Consider the following 25,841-nt stretch of genomic DNA (forward strand, 5'->3'; position numbering starts at 1 on the left):
TCACTGCACCTTGCACGGTCCCCAGTCCCTTCCCCGGGTCTGGCAGACTGGCAGGTAATACACATTGTTCTGGCTCCGATTCCAATCTCTCTGGGCTCTTTCATTTCCAAAGAGTAAATAAGCGCGAGTCACAGCAAAACATCAGGTATCTCGCTGCTGCTGTGTCCTGCATTTGAAGTCTCGCTCGAAACTCTCTGAAAAGTTTGAATGTCTCTGTCAGCTTGGCTAGCACGCCTTGCTTTCTGTTGCCAAGAAGAGGGTTGGTTTTATTCCAATTCAGTACAAAAAAATGGTAGTGGATAATGTCATGCCATATTTGCATCATAAGTGCATCGTCTTGTGTGATCTTGTGTGAAAATAGACCTTGCTCCTATAAACTATTTAGCAAAATGTATAATGGGATTATGTTGCTCTGTTCTGAAATAGAGGCTGCAACTGTAAGATATCACTCTGGCATATGGTGTACAATCAAAACTACACAATCGTAATTAAAGGCATTAGCTAGCTGTTTCAGATTGCATGCATGACCTTGCATTATGTGTATATTAATTTCACTTCGGTTAAAAGTATTAAGATTTAGGCAATGAATTTATTTAGAGATGAAATCATATATTCGCAATGGGCTCATGGCCGGGAATTGTAGGTTTGGTTCCCGGGTGTGTGTGTGCATGCGAGAGAGAGAGAGAGAGCGAGGGGGGGGGAGGGAGGGGGGGGGGGGGGGGGGGGAGAGAGAGAGGGGGAGGGAGGCAGAGAGGTTGTTGTTTCATTTACAAAGGTACTACAACTAAATGCCTCCTTTCCAAGCTTCCTCCAAACCAAATCAGGGTCTGCCCCCTAAGAAATCTAATAACAATGTTCCAGTTTAAAACTGTCTCAGTACTCTGAATGAGGTTACCAAAGGGACCACCTCCACTCAGCTTTACCTGCACACGTACTAGCTGAAGACCAGGCTAAACTCCAGGAGTACAACATTAATAGTGTTCTCTGCAATCTGTACCCCTATATCAGTCTAGTAAACCCCACTCTCGTCTCACGATTTAATGAAAGCTATGCTATGATGTAAAAAATCCTGTTCTAGAAGTTGCTCTAGAAATATAATAGAGCAATCCTGTGATGCTGTCTGGTTGGCCCTCACACCTGAGACCTTGGTGAGCTTGCGTGCCTTCTTCTCCACGAGGGAGGTGTTCTCGAAGAAGTGCTGATTCTCCCTGGAGTGGCTGAAGCTGATGAACTTCACCGACTTGGTGTAGATGACCAGCCTGGACAGCTCCACTGCCACCTTCACTTTCCCTTTCTGTGAGTTTGGGGGACAGAGTAACAGTAAGCTGTATTTTATGCGGAAGATATCTGGAGCTGTGCAATTTTCACTGGATGCCACACCACGGGGAGAAGGACCCCATGTTCTTGAATGGTGACCTGCAGAAAATGTCGGTGTCATTGAGAAAGAGCTGTACTTCAGCCTGTCTCCTAATGTCTGATCACATGAATACACCGGAGGCTTCTCAGAGTACTCGGTGTTCAGTGGACTATTCACCTCACCGAGAGGAGCGGAGCGGAGAATTAAAAGGAGCTAAAAAGCTGAACCTGGGTGACAGGCAGGGCGGCCAGCTGAATTGTAATTTGGAGGAGAGAAAAGTTCAGACATAAAAATGTTACTGCACCAAAAATAAGGGTTGGGGGGGAGGTCAATTTTTTTAATGTTCTCTACTGAGACCAAGCAGGAAAAGGCAGGTACTTAGAAAACCCATTTGCGTGAAAGGTTCAGTAAACCATTTGGGTTGTTAGCACTTACAGCTCTGTCTGGAGTCTCAGACCCAGAGGGCCCTACTGTATCTGTATGAAGCACATAAAGTATTATACATTCTTGATATTGTCTGGGTTGTCATTATGTATTATGTGGGTTATTATGGGACATTGTGTTCGAAAATACACAAATGCTTATTTGAAACATTATAAAGCACTATAAACACTGTGTTCATGAAGGCACGAACCCAGTAAGGCACATACTGGTCTATGACTGTACCATGAAGAAAGTGTTACTGCCAAAACAAAATTAAAATTACTTGGGATATAGTGCTTTTTCAACGAGTGGTTGCTATCATGTCTTCTGACATTTGGACACTCTGCATCTATTTCCATCAATTTATATGAGTGGTTACAAAGAAGCACCATCATTTATATTATTGTTTAAGCGTTGTTTATGCTTAAATTGCATTCGTGTGTTATACATGCACTGCAATGTTATGAGTACAGCTATTTGATCAGTTGAATATTATTTATATTATTAATGATCAGGCTGGCAGCCTAAAGAGAAAATTCAAGTGCCAATCAAATATTTAATTTGCCCATAAGGACTCTCTGAATCACTGTTCTGCCATATTCGAGTAATATGTTGCCATGGGAAACAAAACAAAATGAATGTAGGGAAACCGCCACAGTGATTTCCCCTGATTGGTTTTCATATTCTCTTGATTTTCTTCCCCTGGATGCATATCATTTCGCTTTGCATGAAAAGCACAGATGCTCACTAAACTGCTTTAACACTAAGAGGTCTCTCAGCAGTCCTTGGTAATACAGAAAAGAGGCTGGAAAAAAAGCAATTCTAACTCACAACCATCTGACGAATGGAATAATAAGGGATATATAGTACCAGTCAAAGGTTTGGACACACCTGATTAAGATAATGTGAAACATGCATTCAAAGACATTCTGATCTAAAGATTTATGCTTAAATGCTTGAAATTCGTTTCTTAGACAAATATAAATAGTGAAATTGACACGTCTGTATGAATTTATTTCTAATAAAAATGTAATTTTAAAAAATATTTTTGGCTACTTTGAAGAATTTAAAATATAAGATTATTTTTGGTTTGTTTATAAACTTAAGTCACTGCACAATTCCATGTGTTACTCCACAGTTTTGATGTCTTTACTATTATTCTAAAATGTGGAAGGTAGTAAAAATAAAGATGAAACCCTTTTCTGAGTAGGTGTGTCCAAGTTTTTGACTGGTACTCTAGCTTTTCACGTTTTGGGAATTGGAGCAGATCCCAATCTAAAAAAATGCGTTTTACTGGGTCATCCAGAACATGTGGATCACAGGACTAGAATAGCAGGACTGTAGATCTCGTGTGTTAGCTATAGCGAGTCTGACCTTCAGTAGCTCTCTCTCTGTCCCTGACTGCTCTGATCCTTTAGACGTGGTGGACTTGTCTTCCTCTGGGAGCTGTTCCTCCCCCTCTTCCTCACTGTCCTCTTCCTCCTCCTCACTGTCCTCCTCCTCCTCTCTCCCTTCTCCCTCCTCACCCTGCTCTTCTTTCCTGTCTTTGCCTGCCCCTTGCTCTTTCTCCTGGCCTGGGCTCAGCTTCTTGTTCTTTATCAAAATCTTATACTGCAGCTCCTGTCGGCCAAGCACAGCAGACACGCCCTCACGCAGCCGTCTGAGACACCCTTTAAGAGCACAATTACAATGCGAAAAAGGCTTTAATGGAAAACTGCTGCCTCATCTTTCTATGTGCCAAAACGTGGAGCCATATTATGGCTGGTAATCCTGCCCCCTTGGGACATACTGTGCGTGTCTGTTGTTACAATATGGCCCAATTTGCCCCCCTCTTAAAACTGCTTTTAAGGAAGAATTTATGGCTTCATATTTTGATGGCAGTTAACATGCACTTAAGGGGCCAGATCTATATAAGCAGCCGTGTTGTTCAGTATCCACTCAATGGTCGCTAATAAAGACTTTGCAGCAGTGTTAAGAACCTTGTGACTTGTGGGCTTGTGGGCTTGTGGGTTTGTGACTGAAGATTGCAAGTCAAGCACCTAGCCTGAATTGCTTAAGCCAGCATCCAGCCGCATGTTTAATAAGTACATATCTCCATCACCTGGAGGCACTCCAGGCTCGGCATCAGGACAAAATACAGAGGGGTACAGCCGCAATCCATGGGGATGCACAAAAAGTCATAAATGCTATGTAGACGTGGGGATATAAGGAGACAACTGGGGGTGCAATGGACCCTTAAGCACCCCACTAATGCCAGGCCTGAGGCACTCACTGGCATAACTGGGGTCTCAGGTGTCAAATTATGGCCCTAATCAGGTAATTCCCTAACGGGAGACAATGAACAGCTCCAGCCCATCCAGGGCGCTTCCCTGTCCCTTCTGCTAAGTCGCCAAGCAGGCCGTGTGAAAACCACAGCAAGGGCGTCCTCAGCAAACAAACAACAGGAGATTAGCTGCGGGGATCATAACACCGGAATCAACTGTGAAAGATTGGGAGGATCTTTTGACGCTTCACCTACCCTCCGAAATCCCGAACCCGCGCTGTCCCCTGCTCTTGTTTTTAATTGCAGCAGATCCTACCGGGAGGGTAAATAAAGATAATTGAACCCCGCTGCTCCGGGTGAGTTTTTTTTAGTACTTAGCTTCTTCTGCTTGGGTGCCTCTCTGCGCCTGTACGAGCCTGGTGGAGTGGGAGGACTTGATGCGCTGGGTAAATATAGGCTTTTCCTGCCAAGTGGAGTAGTCGCGCTCGCGCTCGCCCGGCTCGAGTGAAGTGGGGCAGGCGGAACTGCGCCGGGCGGGGGGGTTGACGCTGTGGGAGAAGCTGCGGTGTAATTTTCCCCCGTCTCTATCTGCAGGCCGCGTCCTTGCAGAGGAGGCCGCGATGCCTGGGACCCGGGGGCAGCCCAGACACTTCATTTCTTGAGTGTTTAGGTATGAGAGTGTTTGGAGAAATTGCTCACTGAATGGGGGGGGGGAGTTTGGAGGGGGGGGGTGCTCGCGAGTTAAGTGTGTGTTGTTCTTTTGTTTAGAGCCCTGGGAAGATACTGGGTTCGTGTTAACCCGTCGCAGTGTGTTTACATGCGTGCATGTGACGGATGATGTGTCCCGGGTGAATCTGTGCAGCTCTTCCTCGGTAGGGATATCAAAGCGCGTCTGAGTGGACATCCACCGCAGATAAGGAATGGCTAACCCTCAGAGGGAAGTCGGCAGACAGCTTGTGCTAGCTCGCCACAAATCACTCGAAGTGGAGAGATGTGTATTCCCTTTATTCCCTTAAGATATGACATATATATATATAAGAAATGTAACTATAGTAACAGACGTGCATTTGCATTTAAATAGGGCCAGATGTACATATTTGTTTACGATTTACATATTTGTTTTTGCTGTATGTTCACTCTGTACTGATTGTATGTGTATTGTGTTTGGCTATGTACACACTCTGACTGTGTTTGCATTTAATGTGACACCTGCAAGCGCATTTGCACCTACTGAGCTGGTACAAGTAAAGGTATTTTGATTGTTGGATGTAATTGTGTTGTGTAAACATGGTTTGAGGCCAAAATGCACATTATACCCTTTAGTGGAGAGACTTTTGACAGTGGAGTGTGAACTGTCAACAGCTAATCAACAGCAAATCAATTACAGAACAGAAATAAGTGGGAATATTATTTTACGCGGTGCCTTACGTTTGCATTCAAATGAATACCGTCCCCATGTCCTCCTGTCTATTTGAAAACGCTTGTTCGGTGGACGCAATCAAAACGTATCCAGAAAAAATGAAATGCATATTGACAGAGCTTTTGCCATATTCGGGAGTTTGGTAGCAGCACAAACAGTTAGGCTGGGGTTTTCAGGCTGAGAGGGTTAGCCAGGTGCAGTAATGAAATCAGGATCCATTGGCTCCATCTCTTCCTTTTATAAATCATGCCTAGAATGGTAGTTGGGATTTCATCAGTCTGTTATCCAAAAGGGAGCCCTGCACCTAAAGCACACACATACACATACACATACACATACACACACACATCTCTTCCTGGGGCATTATGATTAATGTTACATTCATTCAAATATGCGATTCATAATTAAGATTAAATTATCTGAATAATTTGCATTGTTCACTTGCAGTTTAGACAGATATTTATTGAGGCAATTCAGGTTAAGTACCATGCTCAAGGGTACAGCAAAAGTGCTATACCCTGGATTAAATCCAGCAATGCAACATTTTCCAGGCCGGCACCCTAACCAAAACACACCCCCACACCAGAGACCCTGTGGCTCTGTCTGTGTTAGGGTGTGAAGGGAAGAGAGGGCCATCAGAACAGGTGGTTCCACCGCTCCAACTGGGAATCAAACTTACAACCTTTCAGCTACATTCATGTAACCTTTTAGTTACGACAGATGATCAGAGTTATCTACAAAAGCAGAATCTAGACAGGCACAGTATAAATGGCATTATTACTGGAGAGAAGGGAAGTTTATTGCAATCTGAAATGAAAATCTTGTCTTTCTAGTTGTTCTCCTCATGTTCCTGCATTGCCGATGCATTTTTACCTGCCTAAGAATTTGCATTGGTCTGTGCATTAGCATTTGTCTGTGCAATTCATGTGTGGATTTGAGGGAACGGACCTGGACTCAATATTATGTAAAAAGTTAAAAAAGACAAAGGATAAATGCATTTCCAGTTCTTGTTATGGTGTCTTCGCAGGGGTGTATAGCTGCTCTTCACATAAAAAAGCCACACGACTTAAGACCCTAAACACGGTGGTGCATGTAAGGGCTTCATCTGAAATTCATGAATCGCACATGAGCCCCAAATTGCACGGGTTTTATGATTCTGTATCTGAGATCCATTTGACGTGACTGTATAAAATGTTAAATGTTTTGATGTCTCCCGGCGCAGTTTACAGCCAGCAAGACGCACAGCTGACGTGGGTGGGGGGAGAACAAACGGAGGAGAAGAACACAACAGCGCCTCGTTCTCTGCCGCGCGGTCCCCACCCGAATCCGTCGCCGCGGGTAAGGCGCATCCCTCCCCAGCAGCTACCACCAGAGCCCGCGGTTTCATCTGCTGGAAGACATCGGCTCCATAATCGTTCCCTGCTGGGATCATTTGCTGCCACAGTGGAGGGGATAGACCCGAAAAATAATTACATCCTGAATCTGCGTGCGTTAGCGCGCGTGAATCTTCCCGGGCCCCCCGCTCTCGAGGTTCAGCCTTGCATATCCGTCACATCGGAAATTATACCCTTTCAGAGCTATGCTGCTATTACCCCGCTCTCATTCGACCCCTCCCCTTTTTTTACGGTACAGTGAACAGAGAGTTCGCTGGAACAGGGGACACTTTCACAGAGAGTAACAGAATACCATTTGCATAGTCCTTCTCCAAGTGTCCGGCTTCAGCGGTAAGGTCAGGCGAACGTTGGTAGCTTACGCAGGCCGGCTGACTCTCACAGGGACACCTCTGCAGTGGTGTGCTCTGGAAAACAGCATCTGCCAAATGGCTAACAAAAACGTAAAAGTTGTTCATGCTTTCATTGCTTCTAGGCTGTACTTATAGACCGCAATTGTAATGATGCACAAACACCTCTGTGGAAGCTCTCTAATTGGTCCAAAATGCAGTTTCTCACATTCTAACCAGAACAAGAAGATCTGAGCCCATCAACCCAGTTGTTAGCTTCTCCTTACTGACTACCTATTAAATTCTGAGCTGACTATAAGATACTTCTCCTTACTTTTAGGGCCTTAATTGGGCTTGCCTCTCCATTTCAGAGATCTCATTTTTCCATATAACCACCCACATGCTCTTCATTCACAAGGTGCTGACTTATTCCAAGAGTAGCAAAAAGTACAGCAGGTAGTTGAGCTTTCTTCTATCGAGTTTCCCTCTGTATTGGAACAGTCTTCTTGCTCATGTCCAGCATCGGGTGCAGACAATCTCTCAATCTTCATGTCAAGGCGTAAAACTCAGCAAATCCTTTAGTTAAGGAGTGGGAGTTGGAGGACTGACACAAGCCACAGAGTTTTTTGTGGACAAAGCTGTCAGTGCTGTCTCTATATTGTGTCATGGTAAGTCAATATTTCACAGTTCCAGCCATGATCTGGTGGTGACAGCTTCAGGTCTGCTGTCATGACTGTGCCGGCCCTCCGCCTCCAATCTTTTAGTTATACTGCCGACAGCGTTATTCTGTCTGGGTTTTCCTTGTTGCACACAGGTTACTTCTCTCTCACCCTTTCTTTTCTCCCCTTCTGCTCTGGAGCCCCTGCTGGGGCTTCAGATTGCTTCTGTGGCACTGCGGCACCTGCTAATCTACCAGCCATGAAGAACAAGAAGCCTGGACTACGGCTGCATGCCATCCTCTGTCCACCTTACTGGTGTTAGAATAGACCCACTGCAACCAGTTTACGACTTTTTCCCCTGTTGGCCTGGGATTTTCTGTTCGTTTGAGTCCCTCTGGAAAATGTTAATACAGTGCTATTTGTACAGTCTCAGTTGTAAAAATGTGCTGTAACAAGTAAATTTGATTTGATTGGATTGACCTAAATAGCACACACATTCCTGCCACCAAGGACACATACAAACAACACTTATTCTACTATGTCAGCTTGTCCTGGCCATCAGAGGGTATCACCCATTGTAGTTCAGTGACACTGTGCAACAGATTATTTATATCGCCTTCAAAAAATCTGAGAGCCCTGATGTTACAGTAATCTGTGCACTGGACAGTTACATTAAACATTATATTATACATACAAAAGTAATCCATTGCTGACATGTACAAACCAAACAAAAGACCTAGCTTTCCACAACAAAATGCTGTGGTTGATTCAGATCGATGATTCTCTCATAACCCCCATCCATACTGGGGTTCCCGAGGCTTAACTCCCGCATCACCACTGAATGCATAGACATTATGATGAACCCAATATACAACATAGTGTATAATCTGCTCTTAAAAATCTATGCTCAAAGATTCAAAACCATAAAAAAGAAAGATGGAAACAAGCACCGCCCCCTTCACCACTTCCCTCCTTTTACCACCCAACCGGATATGCCTGAAGGTTACGTGAAACCCCGCCTCCATATGTTAGGGTGCGTGTTACAAAAGAAGGACTTGCTCTCAAAAGTTTGTCTACCATTGCAATTAAGGGACTGAAGGGAAATTTTCAAACCTTTTACTCACTTTTATCTAATTTATGGCACCAAAGATTTTTCATCCTCTCAAGAGCAAATCTTATATATGATACCAAACTACATTGTATTGCATAATTGTTAGATGCTGCATCATGAGATCTCTTTGTTCGCAAACCAGCGTAGCTGAAATATATCTCATTGTCTCAGTCTTACTGATATTTATTGTTATTGCATAATTACCATTCCATACTTGTCCTGGTTTATCTCTTAGAATATACATTGCTTGCCTTTAAGATGCTAAGATGCTTGAGTGTTTTAGTGGCAGGTCTCTGTCACAATGTCTTTGTTAAATTAATGGTGCTAAAGTAATAAAAAATGAATTAAAACAATGAGCAGTGGGATATCTCCGCCACAAGCCAAACCACGCTTCATCGTGATGATTTACAGAAAGCAGGCAAACAGACATGCTACAGCAGGGGACAGGCATTCCTTTGTGACCGATTCCTTTGCTCTTTTAATAGGAGACAAATGACACTAACACGAACACATTTCTTTTTCGGTCCCTGCCAGGCATTTATCAATAAGAGAGGTTTACAAGGAAGGTTTTTTTTTCAAATAAAGTCTGCTCGAAGAGGCAAGATCGAAATGAACAGTTCTCAAAACCAGCTTTGGCGCCGTTCATATCTACTCCCGGAAAATCTCCTCGATTTATCTTGAGGAATGCTCTGACATATCGCATTGAGGCAGGGCTGATATCCGCAGGAAGACGCTCCTCTGCTCGGCGCGGGAGAGAGAGAGTGAAAGCGCCGCCACATCTCTCCTGCTGAAAATAACCCGTGTTTTATTCTATTCAGTGCAATACCGGCGTGCTCTTGCTATGATACAAGATGCGCTGAGAAACGCTGCTGCTTTATCTGGGGTACTTTTTACAGGGGAGACTCTCAGTGAGGACGTTGGTGGTGTTTTAGGGATGACTTCAGTGTTTTAATGAGGATGCTGGAGTTTTAGTGAGGATGCTGGTGTATTAGTGGGGACGCTGGTGTTTTGTGAGGCTGCTAGTGTTAGTGAAGACACTGGTGTTTTAGTTAGGAGGCTGGTGTTTTCATGAGACTGCTTGTGTTTTAGTGAGAGCACTAGTGTTTTGGTGAAGATGCTAGTGTTTTAGTGAGAATGCTGGTGTTTTTGTGTGGAACCTGTTGTTTATTGAGGATGCAGGTGTTTCAGACAGGATGCCTGTGGTCTAGTGAGGATACCGCAGTTTTTGTTAATAGTGTTCCAATGGGATTACTTTCAACCGTCTTAAACCAATTTCCTCATCAGATTGGCTTGGCACTGATCACAGGAGGATCACTGCAATCTAAATTAGTCTGCAGCCTTGAAGGATCAGCAGGGTGCTCCTTATCCTTTCACCTGACTAAATGGCTTTGCTTCAGAAATCCTCACATGCACAGCCACGACGCTGCACCACTCAATCCAGTCGTCAAGGTGTCCTCTTCACAGTTAGAGCAGAAGCCAAAGTCGCTCAAAATTCACAGGAAATCTTAAAATGACAACAGCAACACTGCTATTATGGGTTAAAAGCTAACATAACCCCCAAAAAATATATTATTATACTCTCTCCACCCCGTATCTCTGTTGTTCTTTTTGTCTCCCTGTCACGCTGCCTCTCAGGGCCTAGTGTGATTACGGTTCTGAAGTTACAGCGCGGCAGCTTCTGATAAAGGAAGGACTGTTAAGTGCTACCACCTCTTCCAGACCCTTCAGCCTGGGCTGCGCAGACAGGATCAGCATGCACCGCAATTATGTTTAGCCCGAGCCTTCCACCTGCAGCTGCAAGATTAAAGAATGGCTCATTAAATGGCTCATTAGGCTAAAGCAGTGTGTTGGAGAGGCCACTTAAGACCATTGTCTGAACTCTGCCGTACTTTCGTGCCCGTATACAACGGGAAAGGGGGGGGGGGGGGAGTCTGAACGGGGTATGAACGGGTGTGCTTTAGTACAATAAATGGGTACTCAGAGCGCATGGGTCCGATTGCAGAGAGAGGGCAAGTGTTGATTACTCACAGTAAGCACAAGCGAGAGGGACAGAAATATGCTAGGGGAAAAAAAAACCTTTGCACAGGATGCAAATGCAACAGGGACAAAGGGCAAATGCATGTAACGCGATCACCGAGACTGCTACTTCCTGGGGACTGTTTAGCTCACCAAACTGTAATAAAAATCTAATTCACAGCCCATAGAGTTGTTGCATTTGCTGCTGTCTTCTTTCGTCTTAATCCCAGAGAGCTGCTGTGGAGTCAATATACTTTTGACATTATCGTGCCGCCCCTCCATTTCACAAGTGCTTACCAAAAAAGCAAGTATGTATGTTTCGCACGTCGCGCTTCCTTTAACGCCGTGCAACTGAATAAGGTGTGCGGTTGTGAGGTGGCTACATTTTAACTGGGTTTTGTGTCTGACAGACACGTTTGTGTCATGCAGTCTGCCTGTGATTTTGCTGCATTTGCTCACCTCAGTCTTGCTGATAGTAATTGGCAAATGTCCTTTTCAGGTTATAAAGAGAGGCGATGTTTCTGTGGGCTGACCATATATAAGCAATGAAAATATGGTCAGCCAGCTGTTGCTCAATAACACGGTCAGTAACAATGACAGGAAGGTGCACAGCTGCATTGCTAATGAGGACCGTTTCTTTTGGTTAGACTGCCGAAGTACGACCCTGGATGAGGATAACACAAGGGTAGCCTGCTCCGCTCATGATGTTGTTAATGTATGTCAATCCACAATATTTACAGTTTGTTAATGACCTGTCAGTCACACATACCCCTGGACAAGAGCAGGGAGAGGCACAGAAGGGTCAGATTGTTTTGATTGGTCAGATAGCTCAGAAAAGTCATCCTATCACGGATAAGCAATGCCCCAAGGCTGAATCATGAATTTGTAATTAATGCTGGATCTGCAGTTGGCCAATATGAAATATTACATCACATTACTGTCATTTAGCAGATGCTCTTATCCAGAGCGACTTACATAGGCTACAGTTTTACATGTTATCCATTTATACAGCTGAATATTTACTGAGGCAATTTGGGTTAAGTACCTTCCCCAGGAGTACAGCAGCAGTGCCCCAGTGGGGAATCAAACCTGCAACCTTTCGGTTACAAGCCCTGCTCCAGAGTTTCCAGACAGAGAAGTATCCTATACCATGTATCGGTCAGCTTGCCAGGCTAGGTTGAGGAAAAGTGACCTCGTCCAAATGGGGGCAGATTACCTGTGGGCTGGGCAGTTCCTCGGGGGCGGCTGGGTCCAGGCTGGCACTCAGGAGCTTATCGCCCAGGATGGAGGTGAGATATTGGGCCATGACCTGCTGCTGGGGTGGGCTGCAGTGGTTCTCGAGGGACAGGATCACAGGATAGGGGGAGACCTGCCAATTACCAAACACCCCTCTTTACCAACAGAGCACTGTTTTTATGTACCAGACATTTTTATCCCTGCAAATATGTCTAATTTGCTTCTAAATATGTTATCCAGTTACCACAGTCTGATCAATTGTCACCATCCCACATATTATTAAAACATGCTTTGAAAAAACTCTGACATCTGCTTAGTTATATTTCAAAGATGATAGTTAGGGTCAGGCAGAATATATAAATTAATAGGCATGAGTGCATTGTGTAATTATAGTTTTCATTTATTTCTTGTTTATCCTCCTCTTTAGAAACCATACATTTCCCACATCATCGTTTCATTCTTTTCTTTGAGGCCATTGATTGCAACATAACAAAAAAAAGACTTCAAATAGCTGCACCTTTATGGCAAATACCGGGCCTTAATGTGATTCCGCAATGTGGGGCTTTAAGTTCCCTTTGATCTGGGATGAATCCGGTCTGCCTCTACCACATTCATGCGGGATTTCCTTCATCAAGGACTGCTGGGTGATTAAGGCATATCTGGCCTCACAAGGGCTGTTGAGAAGGAACACTAAACCTACTCAAGGAGAGGGTCCAAGGATGACATCACAATAGAGGCCCAGAACGCGGTGAAACGCCATGGATACGGCCCTGTGTGGGTGTCACGCGGAGGTTCATTCTTTCTCTTTCGGAAAACAGCCTGAACTCAACTGATGACAGGCTTGGATGATACGTGACTGAGCTGTGCAGGCCCTCACAGGGACCATGTTTTCCAAATGGACTGTAAGCGGTCAGGCAGGAGCGTGAGAGTGGCCTTCACAGTCAGCCTCTCACAGTGGGGGTGCGTGGCATCACAGTGACTTCCTGTGACATCTGATGGATGCCTCAGAAATGTCATGATCCGGCGACATCATGACACAACATACATTGAGAACGGCTGCTAGGCTTGTCCATGAGAAAATAACAATGTTGAACCAAGCAGCACTTGTAAATAAACTCTGTAGGCGCTGCTGACTGCTAAACGGTCAAGTCTGATTAACTGGCTCTAGGTGCCTTTTAATGAAATCGCACTCACTTCTGTAGGCACTTGTGTGTTTGCTCATTTGTTCTTTCTATCTTCAGTTCAAATGCAGTACTTCAGGGCTGAGTACAGACTGAGCATGATTACAAATCCCAGTTAACCAAAACTTAAAAGCAGTCAGGATGAAAACTCTACACCTTTAATTAAAGCTGCTGCAAAATCAATATGTATTCAAATATATTTTTCTGTTGTACTGTATACAAGACAATGATGAAAAAAAAATTGATTTCTTCTTATACTGATTGTCTGACAGCCCGTGCCAACAACTTCGATCGTTAAACCACACTTCAAATGTGCAACGAACGCGTTATGCTGTGGATACATTCAGTATTTAATGAGATAATCCACGGGGCGATTAGATTCCCGATCATGTAATTACTATATTATTTATGCCTTGCACCTGAGAGGAATTGCGTTAAGTGAGTAATGGCAGTCGATGCGATTATCAGAGGAGTTTCTCTCATTTGCAGGCGGTTCATTTCTGGGATGGGAAAACAATTCATCAAGGCAACAAGGCCTTTAGCTTTCCGAGATCTAACATTCACCGCTTGTTTTTGCCCGGTTCCGGCTACATCGTTGTTTTTGCCTAAGGGTGACAGAGACGGAACAAAGCCTGATGCACACAGAATAGCCCCTGGGGGAGGAAAAGCCTCAGAATATGCATTTTGATGTGAAAGGACTAAACAAACAGCCTCTCCTGTATGCTCCATGCGCCGTGGCTGTGTCAGAAACGCATGTGTTTCCTGGACAAGGCTTCACACTGAATACATTAGGGAACACCTCGCCCCCGCACCTCCTCCGCACCCACCCCCGACCGCTCCGTTTCCACCCCGCTGTCTGCGCGGGAATTCGTAACGCGGGCCGATTCGCCGTCGCGCTGCCTGCGTGGCCCTGGAGTTTAAATCTACCGTGACCGCCTCCGGGATCAAAGCGGCGAGTCACGCTGTACAGGGAAAAATATTGCTTGTGAAGATGTCCGTGCAGCAGGTGGTCCTCCTGCGCTGAGACTGTGAGGGAGTCGAGCCAACGCCGTGTGCGCTGAGGAAACGGGTACCTCGAAAGCGTGCTGCTCGATGGTGGCGATGACGTCCCTGAAGAGGATCTTGCTGGTCAGCGTGTAGCCGTGGTACACCACGGGCTCCGCGTCAGAGCCGTCCCAGCAGTCAATCTCCAGACAGCGGCACCCTCTCCGCAGTGCGCTTAATGACACACACACACACACACGTGCACACACAAACACGCACACATTCACACAAAACAGACACACACCCACACATGCACATACACATGCACACACACACACCCACACATACACACACGCACACACACAAAACACACACGCACACATTCCCACACGCACACACACACACCCACACATTCAGACACACACACACAGACACGCACACATTCACACACGCACACACACACACACCGACACATTCAGACACACACACCCAGACATGCACACATTCACACACGCATACACACACACCCACACATTCAGACACACACACACACACAAAATGAGAAAGGAGAAAGAAATAAAGTATGCAGAAATAAACTATACAGGGAAGAGGTGCAAGTATCAAGTGACCTGTACAAAGTGAAACACCGTGTTCTGGCTCTGTGAGAATTTGAACAGCTGTGAGAGGACATAATAAGTATCCCACATGCCAGTTCCTCCACTTGTCATCCCTCATACTCACTTGAGTGTTTCTCTGGCTTGATTGTGCATTCAATACTCTCTCCCTCGTAGCAACCTACCAGGCCAGCAATTTAATGTGGAAATTGGCTTGGGGTCAGAATTAAGCCCTTCACTTTTTCCTTACTCAACAGGAGACTAATAATAGCACAGGATGGAGAAGGAGATGAATGTAGGGGGGTGGTGAAATGGCCAGGGAGTGTGCAGAGAAATGTGGGGAGATGTATAATATAATTATATAGTTAGACACTGGACATACACTCCAAACAGGAATATTCTCCTTCACATTGGCAGCCTTCTAAAGTGCTCTCTCCCCTCCTCATTTTATAGTCAATTAGTCTGACACTGATAGAACATTTCCTGGATCAATTTTCGCATTGGGAGATATCAATAACACATGTGAAAACCAGATACTCCGCCAGTTCATAGTGTTATTACCAGAGGCTACTGGATCCGCACAGCAGAAACGAGCAGCAAATCACAGTGCAACTCGGTATTCTCTAATCACACCCAAAGCACATTTTAACACAGTTAACACACTCACACACGCATGTACTCATTTGCACTCACGCTCATGTACACACACACACACACACACACACATATTTTGTTGTGTCTCCTCCCTCCCCTTCTCCTTTTGTGCCATTTGATATACTCGTCTCTTTTTAGTCTCCCCCCCCCCCCTCCCCTTCTCCTTTCCTTTTGCTCCTTCTCATTCACACAGAGATATTTAATGGCCAGCTCATCTATTGATGTAGTGTTTTGTCAGTATATCACTTGTAGCTGGACAGGAGAGGTTGGCATGGGACCAGCGGCTTGTCCCAAAGGGGGGAGGGAAGAGGTAGGCAGCAACCCGACAGCGTCTTATCCACCTGTGTGTCTCTGGCTCGCGAGTGGCCGTCCAAAAACCCTGCCTCTCCCCTGATGCACTGTCATAAACTACACTCCGGCTGGCATCGTGGTGGGCATTAGACGACGCCCCAGAACCGTTAAACGGACGCCGTTTCCGCAGCTGTTATGGTAATGCGCACTGAAAAACAGCAACGGCGTTCGCGGACTGCAAACCAGACTGCTTGCTGTTTGCTCCGTCTTCTCTAAAAGCCTTAAAGGATTCGGTCGTATTTCACTCAAAAATAAAACATGCACACATCCCAAAAGATATGCCAGGTACGAAATCAAGAAATAGCCAAAGGGAAAAATAACGCATATTTACACCTTTCTGTATTGCCGTGGCTCTCTGGGGAAGGCAAAAAAAAAAAACTGAAAAACTTTTCAACCGTTCCGTGCGCCAATTTAATCTGCCCCGTCTCACGCTCGGCCGCCGGTCGAATAAAGTACGATGCTATCGCACTTAAAAGCTAACCAGAGCCGACGTTTCTTGGAGCTAAGTCCGCTTCAGTGCACAGATCTGTTGACTTCTCAATTAAACCTGCCCAGACCGTTACCTCTCGACAGAACCCCTCTGGTTTGGTTGCACCCCCGCGATTAATTCCAGCACACTTGGCAAATGACACTAATTGCTCATCCCCAGAAACAACTGACATTTAATTCTCGCAGCTGCCAAATTTAGCCTCTTAGGATAGCGTGCCATGGCATTTGTTACGGTTCTTTATGATTTATTTAGAAGTCTTTCCATTTGGAATTAAACTGTGTGTGTGTGTTGCTTTTGAGAAGGATTCCAGAGAATACTGCCGTGTCTGTGTGCAGACTGCTGTCAGTTCATCAAGTTGTGCAGTTCAGTTCGGTTCTTTATCTGATTTTCAGGCAATACCACCGAGTGACACCAAGGCACATCTCTGTCTAATGTATTCCTTAAGTATTCTAGCAATAAAAATTTCCTCTGTCTCAGATGGAAAGGTAGGAAACTCTTTGCATAAAAAAGCTCCTGATGGTGCTGCTTTAATCAGTAGCAGGCTCGAGACACCAGCGCAAGAGTAAAACAATACATTTGCAAAGTAATGCGTCAAGTTCTTCTTCTTCAACTTCTGATTAAGAGACATTTCCTGGAACTCTTGGGCAAGAGTGACACATATTAGGCCCGTCACGTAACCAAGCGATCACGTAATCTTCCGAAATGAGCCCGATGCCAAAAAAAAAAAAAAATGTTAACAATATTCTCAATCCAGTTCCAACTCATCTACCAGGAAGAGAAAACATGAAAAGGCTTGTTCCAGACAAACAGAAACAATGACACCTCAGTGTTTTCCCTCTTTTATCTTCTGGCACACATGCAGAAAAAGGTGGAGGTGGGGGTGGGGGGATCACTGTGCGATATGCTGTGGCCGAGAGTGTTAAAAAAGAATGACAGCGTAATGCGGGGCTGCACTGCTAAAGCAGAAGGGAAAGGGAAAGTCATTCTCAGCACTCAAATTACTACACAGCTCATGGAATTCTCATTAAGTAAAGAAAACTGCCCTTACCAGCGGCTCAGAGAGAAGGCTATATATTACAGAGTGTTCTATGTGCCCAAGGGCAATAAAACTCATTTTCTGTCTCCATCAACCCCCTCTCCTTATTTTAGCTTATTCTTTTCCATTAGGAAGGCCTTTTCGGCATCTGCCGTGTTAGTTAGGAATGTCAGGGGGGATCAGAGAGGATCGAACGGTGCGGGCATTTTGCCTCAATCCTCTTCGGCGCGTGTGTAAACAGAGGGGGTAGGAGAGGTGAGGTGGCGGCTGGAATTTCGGATTCGGGTGTTGATAAGAGACTTTTAACACACAATAGCAACACTAATGTCAGATTGCCAGCCAATGGGTTTTATCAATGTAGCCTACATGCTGTCCACATGAGGGCGCTGCTCGTGGTAGCAGCGCGGAGAGGGTAATGAAATGGAAGCTACCATAAATACTGGAGGTCGTTATCGGCAACTGACAGCAGAGCGGAAGGGCCGGAATTGACGTATCGATTAAATGGCGGCTCTTGCCGGGCGGCAAGGCCCCCTTATTAAAGCCAGCTGGGTTTTCTGACCGATTCATTATGGCCTTAATGAAAATGAAACGTCCTGAACTCTGGGTGTATGCGTGTGTACGTGTGTGTGTGTGTGTGTGTGTGTGTGTATGTGTGTGTGTGTGTCACCAGATGGACATCGGTGTCAGCGGCCGTGACAATGACATGCACAGGCAGGGTGCTGCCATTGCCCTTCGTCTGTTGGTCAAGCTCCTTAACGCATAAGGGCTTCGTCATAATGCAGTCATTCCCCGAGCGGAAAGGTGAAATCAATGGGAAGGACGTGAGAGCCTTCAGGTGCGCTCCGAGTGGAAGCGGCAATGCTGGCTGCAGGCGGCACTGACAGACAGCTGCAGGCTGGACCGCGGAAGCCTCAGAGGCTGGACTCTGTCGGTTCGAGAGCAAGAAGGGCGACCCACAGACCCGTCAGATTCACAAATTCCTCCGAGCAGCAAAGATGAGAAAGGCTGTGTGTCGGACTGCGACTGACCAGCACGAGAGGAAGGCAGTGTGATTATCTGAACTCTCCTGTCTGCACTCGCTCCATTGGTGAACCAGTGTCCTGGGCTGGTACAGTGAACTGGACCAACACTGTCCCAGTATTCATGTCCCAGTCAGATACTGGATTTATGGACCAGGTCAGAGAGACTGTTACGGTGCTGGTGCATCAGCCCAGTTGCTTCCCCTTACAGACACTGAGATTAGCAGTAAGCTCATTTTGGAACCTGGCCTCACGAAAGTAGCAGACAAAGTCTTCATGTATTATTAAAAACATGATACTCAAAGTTGTGATGTCTGCTGCAGTGCTTAACGTTTGACAATGTTATTTTGCCCCTCAGGTCAATATCACTGCTCATGTTCCCAATAAATAGCAATGGATGGTGGGGCCAGTAACCTAAAAAAAAACCTTCCATTCCACATGTTAGGGTTTTTAGGGTTAAAGTGACATAAAGCTAAAACAGAACCATGAATAAACCGTCTGTCCACACTGACAAGTAATCAATGAGTACGTTATTTATTTAGTTTTTTGATGCAGCGGTTGTCTCAGAGTTAACTTTTCCCACCTTCTTCTGTCTGTATCCATGGCAACTGATTGCAACTTGAGTTGTGACTAAAAGTTTGCTCACCAAACACTCCTTTCAGAGCAGAATGAATTCCTATTGATTTCAGGGGAGCGAGGGCATGAGCAGCTGCTTGTCGAGAAGGCTGCCCTCAATGCCGGTAATACGTTTTGAAAGAGCAGAGAAAGATAGGCAGAGAGAAAACACCTGAATATGATCTCTCAGTTTCTCTCAGTTTCTCTTTCAATGAAGATCCCGAGGAGTCTAGTTTTCACTAGAGTCGAAAGCATACGGAGCTCATCGATAATAGCAGGTGTGATATTAGTTTGACCACAGGGTTGTAGGTTTCAATCGTGTTTCGGTCAGTATCATTATAATTATTGTTATTCATGTAATTTGCTTGGCAGGCATCCTTGTCCAAGGCAACTGACGTAGCTTACATTGTTGCAATTCAGGTTAATTCAGATTAATGACCTTATTAATCACTGTGTGGGAAATGAACCTGCAACCGCCTGTGTACAAGTTTTGCCACAGCGTCACCCTGGTGGCCATGTATAGGTAGCGCAGTACCTGACGTAGGCGAACAGGTGGCTCTTGCCCACCAGCTGGTCAGCAGTCAGGTAGGTGTTGTGGGAGGAGGAGATGAAGTATTGGCAGAGCGGGTGACCCATGTCCTGGTACACGCGTGTGTGCTCCTGGTTCAACACGCAGCAGTTCTTGGACTCCATATACCGCAGGAAACCCTGGAACGTCATGGTCTTGTTCGTCCGTGCTGCCAAGGGAGAGTTTTTCTTTACTTTGGGGACAGCTGCAGTTTTCCTTCTATTGATAGGAATGACTTTGTTTTTTACAGCAAGGCATTACGACTACTTCAAAATCAGTTTTCACAGTAAACACACGATAGCCCTTCATCCTTTTTGTGGTTCCTGAAGCCTTTCTCTGCCATAACTGCAATTTCCCTGTTTCGATGCAACAGTCTTTCATGTCTAAATGTTAATGCACAAGTGTGAATCTAGGCATTTGGGGAACATAGCTCCAAAATCCACGTTTGAAAACAAAAATGATCAAAGCGACTAAACACGCTTCCAGTTTCATATCTTCTAGCTCTGTAGCCATATTCTGCAAACAAATGTTATGGAAATAATTTCCTGGGTTCAAGTAGCTTGTTGAAAGGAATAGCAGGCACGTCCTGACCGGCAGTAGTCTAACCACTACACCGCCTGCTGCTGAAATTAAGTGCAGCTCTCTAATTGTTTTGATGCAAACAGCAGGTAATTCACAGCTATTTCATGAGGGAAAACAGTCCGCGCCAAATCTGAATGGATCTGTCAACAACGATTAAAAACCTTAACCTTTACCACTAAACAATGCCATCCTTCTAAAACTAGACTAGGCCGGGGAGCGCCACCTGAAATAGTGGTGGTACGTGAGTTCTTGCTCGGTGACTCATTTCCCAACTTATTTGATCTCAATTATTGATCTGTCCTAATCCTATTAGCCCAGGTAAGACCTGATCCCAGATAAGAACTATTTCGGTTGATGGGTGCCGCAGATACCTCGAGCAGCTGCAGTCAGTATGCCCACTTCTTAGGTCAAAAGCGATTCGCCTGTCGAAAGGGTCCCTATTGCCTGAAGCTCCCCCACGCTGAATGCTTACATCCAGGCATCGGCAAAGACATTTATATCTTGCGCGTGATGAAGCCCGCCCTCCCGACTAAATGAATTCCGTATGGATTCTGGGGTGTTTTATCCGAATAATCTCTCCAAACAGATCAATTATGAGGTTCTTCAGCAGGTCAGTCCTTTTCTCATCTGGCAGACAGCTCTGTTAGACAGCCCCCACCCCCCCACCCAGTCAAAACCCCCGCAGATACTGTCATCCCCTCTCTTGTGTTTGTGTTCCTTTTCTTCATCCACACTGACCCTCCCGCCCCCCCCACCCCTCCCCTGTGCTCCCATTCCTTTTCTTCATCCACTTTGAGCAGGCTGACATCAGACTGCTCCTGGAGGCACTGGATTCAGCACACTGAGCTGACGCCAATGCCGGCACCTCATTGGCATTCACCTCCTTCCGGCCCGCTGCAAATTAAGAGTCGCCACGGCACAAACTAACAGGGGGGGACCAGATGTCGGGAAAAGATTTGACAATTGCGTAATTGCACTTATCCCATTAGCGCTATTAGAATAACACAATGTGAACTGTGCTGAATGCGTGTCTCGCAAGCGGTAATTGCAGCAGGCCACAGCCTATTTAAAATGCCATTAGCGGGATTATCGTGGCCAGTCTTTCGGTCCGACGGCCTCATCACGTTTACAGGTGATTTCAAAGCCTTCAAGCGCAACCTTTCCGCATGTAAACACCACATTATCTTATGGCCAAAATTCCTGCATTTTCGATCTTGCAGCAGGATTATTGATCACATTTCTCTGCCTGTGGTGGTCGTTCGTTGGGATGCTGAAAACTTTGACCCTGATTTCTTAGAGCAACTATAATAGGGAAAAAGCTTTTTAAAAAATTAATTAATAATGTCTGTACCAATGTGCCACAACTCATGTCTTGGCTCATGATTCAGCATTGACTCAGTGGAAAAAAAAAAAAAAAGAGAACAGATATTGCCTGGGAGACAATGCGTGGAAAAGACAATGGCTATGACAGCATGGAGCAAAGCACCGATTAATTGAGAGCTAATACATAAACCCCCCCTTGTATCTACGCTCACCTGTCTCATCAATCTCATACTTGTCGATCAAACTGTCTGCCATGGAGTCAGTGGCTGCAGGCTCAGCTTGCTCCCTTTGGAGGAACTGGAGCAGGCCGGTGGCTCGCAGGCCGTCCTCGCCGGAGGAGTAGTGGTCGAAAATGTGCTGGATCTCCGTCCTCCTGGAGGAGGAAGAAGAGGAGGAGGGCTGCGCCTGCTTCATCCTCCCTCCCTCCAAGTTCTTCCCCACGGGCTGAAATCGTCCCTTTTGATGCCCTGTATGAGGAACAAACACTCTACATTCTCACAGTGTTGCTGCAGCAACAACATTTACAACCAGGTCCCCTCCGTCAAAATTTTATTTGATAGCTGGATTGGAAACTTTTTTTTTTGGTAGATAAATGAGTCTCTTTCGTAACATTCACATGTCAGAGGAAACTATACATAAATCTAACTTTTTTTTTTTTGGCAAGGATTACAAATCATGGATAGCACCCTGTTGGTCAAAGATGAGTTATGACAGGTGTAATCGCACTCCATTGAAAACAGGTTGAATTTGCGCTCTGCAGACAATTCAAAACAGCTGGACGTCTCACCCAGCGCTTCTCATAGGTGGAGGTACATTTACAGAGTGGTCTGACTCCCTGTCCGGGAAATGTGCTGAGCTCTCTTGCTGTTACCTGCGTTGGGTGCTGTGCTGTTTTCACTGAGGCTCAGAGAAAGAGGATGAGATTGAAGGTGGCTCCCGGGTAAGGAACTTTCCCCCCCTCCTGAGACTGTGTCTCTCCTCTGTGTCTCTTCCCAGGTCCCGGAGGGAGAACGAACAGGCCTTGAATAATTCAAACTCAGCCTGGCTCTCCGTATCCTGAATCCTCTGTTGTTGTGTTCAGAGCCCAGCGTCTCTCCCCCGTACAATGCAAATGAATGTGCGACTGTAGCTGTTGCAGAATTTAGTATGCGTATCTTAAGTGATGCTAAAGATTTGTGTACATATGTAGATGTCACTCTGCTCCCTTTGTCTTTGCTGTATTTCCCTTGTTCTCAACATTGAAGGAGTAGCTGGTAAACAATGTGTAAAATCTCTTTCGAAGTTAACAGACTGCAGCACTTGGGATCAATAGATTTCTCCACACTTATTTTCACCTCCAGCGAACCGTTCTAAATGAACAGATGATTATATTCAATTGAGAGGGCCTTCCTCCAGGGCAAGACAGAAATGTACTTTACACATCTATAATAAAACAACCAAACCCACCTGCATGTTAAATATACCCTATTGCTGTAGGCAAGTCTGCTTTCAGTGACAATACTTTTAGAAACCCACTTTGTAAAACAACTTACCTCAGGTAGTGAACCTGATAATCTGAAATTCCATGAGCTGAAAGCTCTAACAGCCTGAAAATACTCATATAAAAACAATTAGTTGTTCACATTCTTTCATGGAATGGCTGTTGCCTAGCGACATCACACCCATGAACATTTTTGCTGCCATGGCGATATAACGGAACCATACTGACCATGATCAACTGCTGTGGCAGTTGGCTCAAAACAAGTTTTTTTTTGCAAAGTCAATGAAAGCTAAATTACATTGGAATAGTAAACTATAGTTTGAATGAGAATACTTTGAATGCAACATATTAATTCACTCAAGCTCCAGACAGCATTTTTCTCATTTATGATGTCAGTGATGACAGCAGAAATACAGGCCCCATAATCACTCCTACCTCATTATTTCACTTATAATGTTCACACCCTTTGGATGATTGCTTGCCCTCCTTATTAGCATAACCCATCACATACGATTCGCAAGCCCCAGTTAATTAGATGTTTTTATTTTAATGGGAAAAATAACCTTTGTTTATGCTGAATGGAAAGTTTTTCTTACAACCACAAAATGCAATGTTTTCAGAATCTGAATATTTTTTCAGCACATCAGACAAAAATATGGACAATAGATTAATATATACTGGTATGATGAAGTAGATAACGACTCTGGTTAAGGAAAATTAAAAAAAAATATTAAAATTACATTTCTATATATTACTTCTGTAGCTTAATGAACAAAAAATGAAACGAAAATCACCTTGGCTAAGTTCCAAAACATAAATGGAACAGCATAAACACAGCTTTAAATGTCAGGACTAATTATTAACTTGGCAATTAATGAAAATAGTCTTTTTACTTTGTTATGATAAATATTTGGGCCGAGGTAGTTGCATACCTGTGGGATAAGTACTACAGCAATTCATTTCACAGTGAAGCTAAAGGCATTAGACCTGCTATAAACTATAAAGAAAGCTATAACGAAGAAAACAGATGCCTGTTTACAAGCCGTGGTGCTTATTGTGTCTGAGATTTTAAAACGGGCTGCATCCGTCCCCCCCCTTCCCCCCCTCCCCCCTCCCTCCTCCCTTAGCATTCAGCATCTCCCTGTTAAATGTGTGTGCGGCAGGGTGGAGGAGCAGAACCATCGATTTTCCCCTCTTCCTCGGTCAGTGGGGGGATGTAGATGAGGAAGCTTTTGGAGAGCACCATAGGGCCTGCGCTGTTCTGTGCCAAACCCCAATATGTTCCCTACCACCTGCCTTGGGTATTAAATGGAAATCTGTGCTTTTTGTTCTGTCCTGTTTCGGTGAATTTCAATTAATGTGTTTGAAGAGAGGTGAAGTGGTGACTATAATCCCCCTGCATTTACATGTATTACATACACACACACACAAAAAAAAGACATGTGCACAAACAGGCATGCATACACAAAAATGCATGTACGTGCACGTGCATTCACACGCACACGCGCACCATCCGTGACCAAAGTCTGCCTCACACACTCACACACATGGTGCATGCGTCAAACTGATCAAACTGCCTGCTGTCTTCACAGACGGGTACCGCAGTTAGTCAGCATGATACTGTGCTGAATGATTTATCTGCAGACCTACACCACAAAAAGAAGCCATTTGTAAGGAGACCCCACTCCCCAGATGTAGAGAGATGTGAAGGCTCTGGTCTACCACAGTTAAGAGAGCCCTGGACATGGTAAATATGGCAATCAGTGCCTTCTCTCCACACAGAAACAGCATGACTCTGTCTGTCTGGAAAAACACACGCAGCATCTGAAGGCAGACTCTGCACTGGTAGTTCCAGAAACAAAGTGCTGTGGAGAGAGAGAAGGAGAGAGAGAGAAAGAGGGAGAGAGAGAGTGTTTTTGCCTTTGACATCTTGTTATACTGAGGAGCTTTCTGCTGTGGCCTCAATTTAGGGAAGAGAGACATCTTTATCAGTGCGCAGAGAGGGCCAGGCCAGGTGAAGACTTAGTGATTCAGTCTGAGTAAAAAAAGAACATCTCTGTCTCTCACTCTCTTTCTCTGTCTCCCCCTTTCTCTCTCTGTCTTTCTCTCCCACCTGCTCCCTTATTCATGAGTTATGGCAAAACTGATACCTTTACATTAAGCAACTGTCTTTCCATTTCTGCAGTTAAATACTGGAAAGACTGACATGATAAATGATTAATATTTGTCGGTGAGCTGATATGAACATCACAGAAAGATATGATAATATTGATATGTTGATGTCTTTGGCTAAAGTGCCATTCTTTATTCAGAGAAAATACTGAAATAACCCTATGAGAGGGGACTTGCAGTGATAAATGTTACAGTATTTGCTCTACACAAACACACGTACACACACACACACACACACACACACACACACACACACACACACACACAAATACACTTTCAGGGTAGCGTAGTGCCTTGGGCGAGCTGACAGGAGAGAGGTGAGCGTGTTTTCTGAAGCGCCTTTAACACAGGGAGTCAACAGAGACCACTCTGCGCACACAGGGGGGTCATTGTTCGCACCGTCTCGGTGAGCAAACACGGCTCGGGCCCGGGAACAGTGTGTACACTGGCCGCCTCCGCCCTCTCGCTGTTCCGCCAGCGTAATTCCCCTCTCCTTTCCTGCATTTCAGATCCTCTTTGTTTCTTGCAGACTGCCCTGGGGCTGGAGATTGATGGCCAAGCAGTTTA

General features: G+C 45.1%; 1 protein-coding gene across 1 annotated transcript in view; it reads right to left on the reverse strand.

Annotated features, from left to right (window-relative positions):
- The window catches only part of LOC118770724 (1-phosphatidylinositol 4,5-bisphosphate phosphodiesterase zeta-1-like), a 45,889-nt gene extending 23,853 nt beyond the window's left edge, over positions 1-22,036 (reverse strand). The window contains exons 1-6 of the mRNA XM_036518490.1: positions 21,835-22,036; positions 19,685-19,886; positions 14,460-14,604; positions 12,186-12,338; positions 3,250-3,400; positions 1,138-1,347 (exon numbers count right to left, since the gene is read on the reverse strand). Of these exons, the coding sequence (XP_036374383.1) occupies positions 1,138-1,347; positions 3,250-3,400; positions 12,186-12,338; positions 14,460-14,604; positions 19,685-19,886; positions 21,835-22,036 (1,063 nt within the window). The remainder of the gene's footprint in view (positions 1-1,137; positions 1,348-3,249; positions 3,401-12,185; positions 12,339-14,459; positions 14,605-19,684; positions 19,887-21,834) is intronic.
- Positions 22,037-25,841: the final 3,805 nt, after the last annotated feature.

This window comes from Megalops cyprinoides, chromosome 23 (genome assembly GCF_013368585.1).
Source record: "Megalops cyprinoides isolate fMegCyp1 chromosome 23, fMegCyp1.pri, whole genome shotgun sequence".
NCBI lineage: Eukaryota > Metazoa > Chordata > Actinopteri > Elopiformes > Megalopidae > Megalops > Megalops cyprinoides.